Source organism: Dysidea avara, chromosome 3 (genome assembly GCF_963678975.1).
Source record: "Dysidea avara chromosome 3, odDysAvar1.4, whole genome shotgun sequence".
Taxonomy (NCBI): domain Eukaryota; kingdom Metazoa; phylum Porifera; class Demospongiae; order Dictyoceratida; family Dysideidae; genus Dysidea; species Dysidea avara.
In genome coordinates, this window is record NC_089274.1 from 48,611,793 (window position 1) to 48,624,149 (window position 12,357).

Consider the following 12,357-nt stretch of genomic DNA (forward strand, 5'->3'; position numbering starts at 1 on the left):
TATCCTGCCGCTGCTACGCCAGCTATCACAATTGCGACTGATTTGCTAATAGCTAGCTACATGCATGGAGTCAGAAACAGGCCGCTATAAGTTATGTATATATTTCATGACACGAAAGTTCGTGAACAATGAACATGATCGTCTACAAAGACTAGTATATTGTAGTGTTTATGTATTGTGGTAAATAAAATTGAATCATAGATAATATATTCTCATTATCTATGATTGAATTTAGTTGTTATAGTTCTTGTTATGTAATTACTAATTACGGAAGCCACTGATATAATGTAGTTAGAAGGCTTCTTACATGTGTGAATTTTATCTTGTGGTAATGTCATAATCAGTGTTGCTGATTATGATATTATTCAGATGGTGTACATGATTGCAGCACAGTAGTACCAAGAGTTAATAATAGTGGAGGGAGAGTGTCTAACACTGCATAGGCCTGTAAAAAATGATCCTGAGAAATTCAAAGGGATTCTTTCTGTACAACTCTGTAATTTGTAGTATTCTCCATAGGTGAAGATTGTTTCAATCGTCACATTTCTTTGTTCTCTCAGTGTGCAATCATCACATTACCTTGTTCTGCCTGTGTGAACATTTTACACATCTGAAGGAATCCCTTTGAATTTCTCAGGATCATTTTTTACAGGCTTATGCAGTGTTAGACACTCTCCCTCCACTATTATTAACTCTTGGTAGTACTGTATGTTATAGGGATCATGGAGATTTGCCATTCCTCACAACTATTGACCACCTTACAATACGCTCATGGCACCTTGACAGTATTGGTTACAAGCCCAAAAGTGACTCTATAAACATTTGCTTTTAAAAAAATCAGTAAAGCTTTCTGCTGATTAACTGACCGATCATGACTGACTGCCTGCCTGATGCCTTCAGACGATAGATAGATGTTTTTAACTCCACACAATCAGCTAAAGCCGTCCTTCCTTGCAGGAAACATTACAATACATACGTGCAATACAACTACAAAAACAAACACTACAGTTAACTACAGTTATAAACAAGACAATGCGTACACAAAATAATCATTACAAAAACTATTAAAATAGCATCAGTTAATGGTATTGTGGAGGGAAGCTGGACAAGCATAACTCAATTACAGGTAAGGCTACCGGCATAGGCGGCGGAAAGGGGGGGGGGGGGGGGGGGGGGCTAGGGGGCTAAAGCCCCCTCTCAGAATGATATCACACCGAAATTATCTTTCTTGGAGTGGGGCTGAAAACCGTGATAAAGATCGAGATACTCTAATAGAGCAGTCACTCTAATAAAGTAGTCAGTGTGTAGCGAGCTATGTAAGGATTTTTATGTAGTTTATCAGCTAGAAATGGTAGCTGGTGAGGTGGAAAGCTCTTGTCAGTTGGTTGTGACTTTTTTTTTTTTTGGTCTCACCTTACCAAACTATAGAAATAAGTCTGGATCAGCCCAGCCCCCCCTCATATCAACTACTTCCTCCGCCGCTGGCTACCGGTTTGATTTTTTCACTGTTAGATGTCATTTCAGCCTGACAGGTACCTTTTGGCATACCACAGTATGTACAATACATGCATCATGGACTTACCGTTGTCCTCCTTTGTGTCCCATTTATGTTTGCTGACAGCCTGCCAAGGTATCGATTTGTGGTAGCACATGATGGCTCATCCGTATTTTCTGTAATGACTGGATTGATTGCAGAGACTCTTCTTGTACTGCTCTTCATTTATAACACTATGTAACAGGCTAAACATAGCTGAAAACTGAAGTGTAATGTATGGCCACTTATCATAATTGATATATAGTTGGGATATGTGTTCGCGTTAAGTCTGGCACTATTTTCTTGGACATGGGTTCACCAATCAATGTGCAAAATAGTGAAAAAATAACTACAAGGAAAAAATGTAGTGAAACAAGGAAGGTTGCAGATATACAAGTGGACATTTAATTCCTATTTCAGTCATAGGTGTAGAGATTTAACGTCCATTAGTATATCTGCAGGTATAGCGACCTCCCTTGTTTCCCTACTTTTAATGACCAACTATGGTACTTTTTATCGCTGTAAACTAAATTTTATGTTATGTAAAACTTATACCAATCTTTTTTACAAGTACACAGAAAAATTTGGAATTTTCAACTAGAGTAGGGACCATAGCTCATCGATGAAAAGTACTGAAACAAGCTGGAGTAGTGCACGATATTAAATCACAGTAAAACAATAAGAAGTATTATATCCCTACTGTGCTCAGGATGTGTACTTGACTTTTTTGTAAATAATTATTATGACTGTCATACTGCCGCATCTGAAATGGCACCGCACGCCCCAGCTATATCAATTATTGTCTTAAAAGTGAAGTATCTGTTATGCTTCATTGTCAGCTATGTTCAACCTGTTACACAGCATTTCGGGTCTAGAACTGTTTGTAAAGCACCCCTGCAATCCATGCGCATACTGGTGTGCACTCCAGTTATATCAATTATCATCAAGAAAGTATCCATTACACTTTGTTGTCGACTATGTTCAACCTGTTGCACAGCAGTACGAATCGAGAACTGTTCAAATGTACATCTGCAATCAGAATAGCCACTATGAAAAATACGGACGATTCCCATTATGAAGGAAAGCCATCAAAAAAGCCCTCATGTGCTACCGCCAAATCAACACTTTTCGCTGTCAGCAAAGATGAATGGGACACAAAGGAAGACACTGGTAAGTCCATGAAGAATGCATTGTATGTACTGTGATATGCCAAAAGGCACCTCTTGGACCAAAGTGACGTCGAACAGTGGAAAAAAAGCTTTTAACCTTAGCCATTATCAAGTTACGCTTGTCTAAAGGCATCAGTCAGTCAGTCAATTACTCAGTCACTTACTCAGTCAGTAGAAAATTGCGTTAAATAAATATTTTTATAAAGTTCTGTAGCAACTTATTGAAAGCGTTTCGAGTCAATCTGAAAGCTTGTTTGGGCTTAGTTTTACCTAACCAATAATGCCTCATTGTTGGCTGGGAAATTCGAGGCTGGGTTTTGGGTGATGTTATTTCGTGGGCCACGCCTACTCCTTTGTGGTCCCTACTATATAGTACTATCATACTGTATGATACATGAAAAATACTAACTAGCTATATAGCTAGATATCAGCTGCAGTTCCCAGGCTGTGTGGCTTACCGCCTTAAATACTATAGCTACTGACTTCTAACTAAAGCAGATCAAGCATCAAAGAACCTGGCTATGTGACATATTTTTACTACTGTAGCTACCAGTGCTGCAAAAGATCAAATTAAATTACTCTATTTTTTTGTATCCACAGTTGTTTACAGTTTTAAAACTGTACATCAGTAATTCAGTATGTAGGGATCTGTGCATAGCACCTTAAAATTTTCAATTTTACCAATTCACTTTATTCTCACCTACTATTTTCAAAATATTCTTGGGAGCACATAGCTATTACCCTGTTTACTTGGTTAAATGCCACATTACACTTGAGTGGTGCCACAGTTGATTTAAAATAACATCATTTTCAATCATCAAGTAGTGGTCAGGTTAAATGATTACCACAGTAATATTTGAAACTAATAAGGTAATAAACACTGAGGCATTTAACCAAGGAAATACAATATTCCCAAAGTTATTTTTGGAATTGATACCATATATAGACAGCTTAATTAATTTACTAGTATAACATTTTATAATGTACTAGTAAACATAAACATTTCACATGACCCATGATACCTATCACATGACCCATGATACCTATCACATGACCCATGATACCTATCACATGACCCAAGATATACCTATCACATGACCCATGATATACCTATCACATGACCCATGATATACCTATCACATGACCCATGATACCTATCACATGACCCATGATATACCTATCACATGACCCATGATACCTATCACATGACCCATGATACCTATCACATGACCCATGATACCTATCACATGACCCAAGATATACCTATCACATGACCCATGATATACCTATCACATGACCCATGATACCTATCACATGACCCATGATATACCTATCACATGACCCATGATACCTATCTATGAATTTAACTCATACAATAAATACTTTTCGTGTTGATATTCATTGGTCTATAAATTTAATTATCATTGTCACATCATTAGGGTACGTACTATGGGTAATTCAGATTTTATTGCTAATTTACAAAATACTCTATGAAATGTTTCATAGGTAGATGTACAGCAGAAATGAGTTACTTGCGTGTATAGCTTTAAGTGAGGTGCTGAATTTTGATATTAATTTTTTAAAACAATCTAGCACAAAATTTACAAGGTTTTCCTCTTTAGAGAAAATTTATATAGGTATACTGGGAAGTAGCTCTGGGATATTGCAACTTTCAATGAAATGTGTTTATGTGTTGATTATTATAGAAATGATTTACGTTGTGATTTGGATTGCTGTTGAGCTGATCGTACCAGGTAGGTTTGTATGCATTGTCCATAAATGTATTTATAAAATTTGTACTTCAACTAAATTAAATCACTAAAGCTTGAATAAAATTTGGATTAGACTGTATTGTATCACCACAATGCTTCTCTCCATGAAATTATCGGCTTTTATGCAAAACTTTTAAATAAACAAAAAAAAAAATGCCCATTGGACACTGGAAGTTGTACACAGAAGGTAGAGCGTGTTCAAGGTACTTACCATAAAATGAAACTTTTGAGGCTATGACATTCATCAGTACAAAAAATATACCTTGTATGAAACAATAAATTTCCATTGCTTCTTAGTATGTGACTTCATTGAGTCAAATGTTCTGTCGCTACATTATTACCATCAATAGATGCACAAATGAGTGCAGACTCCATATCTTGTGTGAAAGATCTTAAAGAAAAATACTTTGACAATAACAGGATTCAGTTCAAGCAAGAATGCTTTAGACTCATCATGGCGATAGCAAATTACCAGGATTTATGATTAATATTGTAATGAACATTCATCGGTCTGTTGAAGAAAGTCAGTGTACCCTCAATAGACAATACAGAATCACTACGTTCACATGTTTGTTGCTCAATTATGCTGAAACAAAAATGTACGGTGTAAATTTAACCAATGGAAATCTCCTCGGTATGTATGAAACACCTTCCATTCCAAATTTAAAATAAAGTCCATGTGGCTGTCCCAGAGATTATTTCTTTCAAAATTTGTCATATTTCTCTTGTGGTATTTAACGCTCACCATAATTTGTCCATACTTTATTTAATTCCCTTCACATTCAGAGAGAATTAATAAAGACTCTATTTACGTATTATTTTTAATAATTAGCAAGTAATATTTCTAGCAATTACTGACAAATCACGATGTCATGCCTATAGTCTATAAGATGAAGTGCTTATGGGAATATGTTGAAAATCAGTCAAACATGTATGACAATTAAGTGAAGTACTTTAATAGAACAGTCACTTACATTTTGAAACCTGTTATAAAAATCTTAAGTGCCTTTACTGAAAAATATTTGTAGAAAGAAGGAAATGTAACAGCTTCTGAGCTTGCAGATGCAAACAAACAAGTAATGATTATGCCAAATCAGCCAAATTGTGAAAGTGCTACCTTCAAAGTTGCCAGGGCTAAAAGGTTGGTTTATAAAAGTTCTAAAATCAAAGATGTCAACTGAGAAATGGTTACAATAAATGTTACTGCTAATCAGTTTCAATAATCACATCATGATGCTGTCATAATAATGATGTGGTGATGCATTTCTTGATATTAATATTATTGTAGTAGTCTTTTCTTGGCTGCCATGCAGCTTTGATGTTACAGTTTGAGCTAATTATTTCACAGCTTAATTAGCAGTTGTGACATATAATATAGTACCTAATTGCTAGCTAATATAGTTGTATGACTTGATGTGGTATTAATAATCAGCAGTCAACTGTGAAAGGTGTATGATACCGAACACTGTTGGATCACTGGATTATGATGAGAATGTTATTGGGGCAGATCAAACATACATACTAACTGGATATACAATTCAGTGTGAAGGAATTGTGACTACCTGGGAGTTCTGTTATCAGTTACTAGGAAATGTTCCTGGAGTTACATTTTATCCTGGTATATGGGAGAATACTGGAGGTACTACCTATTCACTTATCCAATCAAACACAGTTGTATTCACTCCTAATGGTACTGGTCCATCTTTTTCGTGTCAGAACTACACTCTCCCAGTAACAGAACAGTTCACTGTACCATCAGGATCAGTTGTGGGATTGTATTCTAACCTTAATGTGCAGTTATTACATACTACTGATAACAGTCAAATAACAACTTATCAAGTTACTGGTAATCAAAGCAGTGTTGTTGGTGGAAGTACTAATGATGTTAACTACACCATTGCTATTAGAGTACACCTTGGTGAGTTAGTAAGTCTTATCATCTGTCCTATTTTGTCACATCTGTACAAGTAGTCCTGAGTAGTCTATAATTAAGTAAAATTCATCTGGCTATGGCCTATGTAGGCCATGTCCTGCTCAAGCAAATGTTCTTTAGCATCATGGGAACTGTTGAGCTGGTCTTTGCATGTGTGTACTATACAGTCTTATATGCATAATCTGTAATTTTTAGCCTTTCCAGGGCACTAGTTTTATTCAACTTGGTATCCACGTCCCTTGGAAATAAGATACCAGTTGTGCACCCCATGGCCAACTGGCCAACTGTGGGTGCATGCGTGGTTTCCTGAAATTAAAATAAATTATATGAGTGTCTGTATGTCTGTCTGTCTGTCTTCACAACCATGTGGACAAAAAAAAGTTTCTATATAGGAAAATAAACCATCATTCTGAAGGCAGGTTAGCCTTCTTATAAACCGTGCTTATTTGAAAGGGATATGCCCCATCATTGAAATTAACTACTGATGGGAGCTTGCCCTTGTGCTGCTTAGACCAGACAGTGTAATGAGAACAGAGGCTATATATATATAATCTGTACTGAATGCTCTATTAGAGTACATTACGATGACTGCTCTATTAGAGTATCTCGCTCTTTTTGATGCAAATTCAAGTAACTGAAAAGTGTTCCAACCAATTCCTGATTTTGTCACCGTGGGCTCTGGCCCTGCTTAGTACTACAGCCATATAGATCCTACTATGTGTGGTACAGTAATGCTGTCTTAGTAGTAGTAAATGTTTGAGTAGAAAATTAGGGGTGCCACTGAATCTCAGGCTGCTCAGCCTGAATCGTTGGGCATTTTTTACCGAGGCAGCTGCCTCGGTTGCCTCAATGGTAGCTACACCACTGCCCCCCAAAAAAAGAAAAAAAGAAAAGCCAGGTGGAGAAGTTGTGAATTAGTCAATCAAAGCTGTGATGTTAATGTCAATCATTAATGAACATCAGTGTCATTGCAGCCATTTCTTGTTCACCACCTTTGATTTCACCACTTTTTTCCCTCCCTTTTCACAGTATGGCTGTTTTTTGTTTTGGTATAGATATTTCTTTTTATATGTGTAACACCCCAAAGCCAGACTGTGGTTGGCTTTGGAGCTGCTTGTTTTCTTTTCCACAAGAATATATAGCAGAGTGAGATAGAAGAGAACCATTTTTATAACTTTGTTATCAATTTTTAATATGCAGTACATGAATATTTGCCAATGAACATTCTATTAGGCGACTATTAGAATATCTCAGTCACGTATTATTACACACATTAAGCTTTTACATTATAACTTCACACACAAATACAATACATGATGAATACACTATCCACACAGTGATTTTAAATTTTTCATTTGCCTGAAAGGCCAATAATTCACAGTTTATCTTCATTGCCTATACGGTGCTTCAAGATGCTCCAAAATTTTCATTATTTTATTCATTTTATTAGTTAACAAAACCCATCAAGGATGAATGCTAATGTACATTCTTTAGTTCAACACTTGAATTATACTACCTATAGTTATCGGACTTCTCGAGACTCTGTGAAATATTACTTGTTATAACCATTGAATTTTTTTTAAAGCATGAAAGCAAGTAGTTATTTTCACTTTTCCTTATGGAGATTGAAGTGTGCAATACTTTAGAAGTCCTTGCCGAGCTGCGCTTCAGCTAGATTTTTCCACCAAGACCTTATGATACGATCTGATGCAAAAATGACATAGTGGTGCCACTGCCAGTAATAACGTATAGCTAAGTGTGATGTAGCATCATTGTTAAAATTGTATATCAACTTTGCCTGCTTGGCCTAACAATTGGTCATGTTTTGCATACTAGGCAATCAGATGACATGTTTGCATTCTATCACAGGTTTTTTAAGTGTACAAAAAGGAAGAAAAAGTAATGAAGAAATTAAGCCAATATTTGATAGCTTATGTGAGCCGTATTTTGGGAATTCTTGGAGCACATGGGCTAGATAGAATGTCCTTGCCTATTACCCTAGTCTCAAATTTGGTATGGGAACTACTGAAGGTAGAGAGAATTTCCATAACAAAAATTTGGCAATATGGAGCTACACTGTATGTATGCATGAATATAGCATTATTGTTTTCCTGACATACTGGTGTAGTGCACTAACTTCTTGTGCCGTACTGATAGAAAAAAGACAGTTCACCTGCACTTGCAGCCATGTTTAATCAGTTCTTTAGTCATGAGTAAAAATTAATATTCTTTTATTGTTATAATTAAATTCAAACTATTGATACCTTATGTTATTATTGTTATAGAGCCATCCCCTACTACTATTGGTCCTGCTACAACAACAGATTCATTTTCACCAACAACTACAACATTTGATACTCTCAATCCCACAACTACCTCTATCTCTACTATGATCACTGGCAATGTTGCCATGACCACCAGCACTGTTACCATAGCCACCAGTGATGTTACCATGACTACCAGTGACATTGCCATGAACACCGGTGATGTTGCCATGACCACTAATGATGTTGCCATGACAACCAGCGATGTTCCAATGACCACTAATGATGTTTCCATGACAACCAGTATTGCTGCCAGTATCACCAATGACATTGCCATGACTACCAGTGACATTGCCTTGGTTACTACCACTACATTTGTTGTCACTAGTACATCAGCTGACATATCTAGTATGACCTCTACTGATATGATGGAGCCATCTTCTACCACGATAACAAGTAGTGGTGATGGATCATCACTGAGTATTGCTCCAGTCATTGCTGGTGTAGTAGTTGGTGTAGTAATGTGTATCTTTATTGTATTGGTGATCATCTTTCTGATGTGGTATCAGAGGAGGAGGGGGAGAAAGGAGAGAAGTTTTGAAGGTATTTACAGCCATATTGAATTTGATCTCAGCTCAATATTTAAATCTGTTAATGCTTTTACTATAGAAAAATCCAAAAGTGTCTTTTTGTACATGTAAAACACATAAGCTCTTTTGTGTCTTGTCTCCAGATCTGCTTGTCTCTTTTCTCCACCAACACAAAAGTGTTAATTCATGTGACATCTGGGTTCTGCCCAGACTTTCCTGGGTGGTGGCCTAAAGTTAACATGAACTTGTGTTGTACCAGTATGTGTACTAGTATGTGTACCAGTATGTGCCACTCATTCTGATGATGTATAATATGAATGAGTCCACTAATGATGAGTTACAGCCCATATGTTAAATAAGTGTATGGAGGGATCACTAAAATAAAGAATGGAATTATCATGTCATATGCAAATTTACTTTTACAATAGTTACTCTCTTAAATTCACTGGATAAGGATTAAATGCATATCTTGTGATTTCTCTACTAGGCTACGGTATCACTCAAATGCAGTGTGTATGTAGTTTAGGCTTGCGCCAATTATGCTGGCATTATTTTGAGCATCATAGGCTAGCAAAAGCATCAAGCATTATGCCACATTATAGGATGGTTTTCAAGATTTTAAATTAAATGTGCAATGCATACGCCAAAATACAGCAAAACATGAACACACTACACTTTAAAACTACATGAAAATGTGCAATGCTATTGTTTTTATTGTTTCTTGGTGATTATATAATTATTCACACTGCGGAAATAAGAAGTCAGGAAATCTACTCCTATGTACAAGCTATATGCTAGGCCTATTGTTATGAAAAAGGCTTGAGCCAATTATGCTTTGAAAATAACCTATTTTGAGCGTTGCTCAAAAATTCACCCTATTTTGCTCAGATTAGTGGACTGAAGCTCCCATACACTTTGGATTACTTCATAAGATCAACGTGCTTTAATAGATCAGTTTAACAGTCAGGCACAGTTGAGTAAGTCTGTAGACATTATTTTAGTTATAGCACTTTTATATGTTGTTGTTTGGTAACTCCAACTGTACATGTAAATCTCACACTGTAAACTGTAAGTATAAGCGGATCTAGGAGACATTGCTGGGGGGGGGGGGGGGGGGGGGGCAAGAAGTTGTAGGATAAAACAGCGTTCATTCCATTAAGAGCTCTAGTACACAAGTTATATTCATTTGCATAACTTTGTCTGGTATTCAGTAGCTAGCTGGATAAAGGGAGTACGCTTTCTCAGTAAGACTCTAGTTGGATACCTTCTGAGAAAAGTTTTAATACTAGACCTCCTAGGTTTGAATTTGGGAGCATTTTTGATAGCTATTTAGCTAATAAAATGCATGCTTTATGCAAGACATAAAAGTTGGTTAGATAAACCTGTTTGGTACTAAGCAGTAGCTATTGTTACAAAAATTGTCAGTTAATTACATTAAAATTGTGACTGTTCTATTAGAGTATCTCAATCTTTAGTGCAAAATTTCATAACTGTTGAGTGCATATATATAACTGCCATCTTCTATTTGCTGTTGGCTTTCTGTACTTCTGAATACAGTGTGAATGCATGATTCCTGTTTCTGGTGTCAATGTAGTCCTGTAAGTCCAAGTAGGGCAAGAGAAGGTTAGGGGACAAAGCCCCCCTTGGTCTCCCCTCAGATCGGCCTATGACTGTAAGTGCCAGGGACTTTGCAAGGGTACAAGCAATTAAATGCTAATTAAAGGGCGTGGCACCCATTTCATTCACGAGTATTCATCTCAAACAAATTGGGATGAATAATCACAAGCAAAATATGTACCATGCCCTTTAATTATCTTTTAATGACTTGCACTTGACATTGCATTTGAGTGGTACCATATGTAAAATATCTAATTAATTTTTATTACATACATTAAGACAATAGATTACCAACTTCAGTTGATCTCAAGTGTATCACTCCTTGCATTTGCAGATCTCAAGTGTATCACTCCTTGCATTCGCAGGCTTCGGTATTCTTGTAGTTCCTAATGGTCAGCACGCACAATTCCAATAGATGGCTAAAGTAGTATATTGTGGCCATACATTACTTCATGTAAATACTTTTAGGGTTCAATATAGAATATTAACTTTTTTAGAGTTCAGTCTAGAATATTAATTTCAATGTGATAATAAATTATTATGCCCTATTGAAAAATGGGTTAAACTGTAGAGTGGTTACCATTTCAGTCAGACCACATTAATAAGGCCACCTCAATATAGAGACGTTTTGTGGTTCCATTCATGGCACAATACTGTAAAAGGTTTCACTGTATTAATTTTGTTGTTAAGGACAATTAAATTGCTACTTCGAAATAGTTGCATACACAGCACACTTGGGTGCATTAAGCTATTGCTATTTTGATGGTTCATTTTAGACATTGCCACTTTAATTACTCTTGAAGTACCTTGATTAGTTAGAAATTTATGTAGTTGCTGACATTTTTAGAGTGACTCTTTCTTGTAGTTCATGACAATTACAAATCATCTGATGAGGATAAAATGTTCACAAGTCATCATTACTCTTTGATAAGGCAGGAAGTCAAAACTATTAAGGTATGTGGTTGTGTGTTGTGTAGATTAGATTTGGCATCCACATCTGATGTATGCCACTGTGCAACTTTCATTGCCAAAGGCAGCCCCTCATTCTTTGGCCTGCTCCACCACCTTGTGTGGATGCATGTATCCATTTGTATAGTGTGGTATGTATTTGTGTGGAATGCCCCAAAGGGAAGCTCTTCTTATGGGACAATATTATCATACAATATGATAGTAACTGTATAGTAGGGACCACAAAGGAGTAGGCGTGGCCCACAAAATAATATCACCCAGAAATCAGCCTCAGTTTTCCCTTACGATGATGAGGCAGTATTGGTGAGGTAAAACCAAGCTTTCAGATCGACTCGAAATGCTTTCAACAAGTTGCTACGGAATTTTAAATTTTTTTTTATTGAACGGAATTTTCTACTGACTGACTGACTGAGTAACTGACTGACTGACTGACTAACTGACTGACTGACTGATGCCTTCAGACAAGCATAACTCGATAACGGCTAAGGTTATGTGCTTGATTTTTTTAT

At 36.5% G+C, this 12,357-nt stretch overlaps 1 protein-coding gene across 2 annotated transcripts in view; it reads left to right on the forward strand.

Moving 5' to 3' along the window:
• The window catches only part of LOC136251422 (uncharacterized), a 29,317-nt gene that overhangs the window by 237 nt on the left and 16,723 nt on the right, over positions 1-12,357 (forward strand). Inside the window, exons 2-5 of one of the 2 annotated variants that reach the window (XM_066043870.1) lie at positions 4,410-4,457; positions 5,908-6,393; positions 8,694-9,275; positions 11,745-11,833. In XM_066043870.1, coding sequence (XP_065899942.1) covers positions 4,412-4,457; positions 5,908-6,393; positions 8,694-9,275; positions 11,745-11,833 — 1,203 coding nt within the window. In that variant the 5' untranslated portion in view covers positions 4,410-4,411. The remainder of the gene's footprint in view (positions 1-4,409; positions 4,458-5,907; positions 6,394-8,693; positions 9,276-11,744; positions 11,834-12,357) is intronic. The other variant, XM_066043871.1, reaches the window with a different exon arrangement.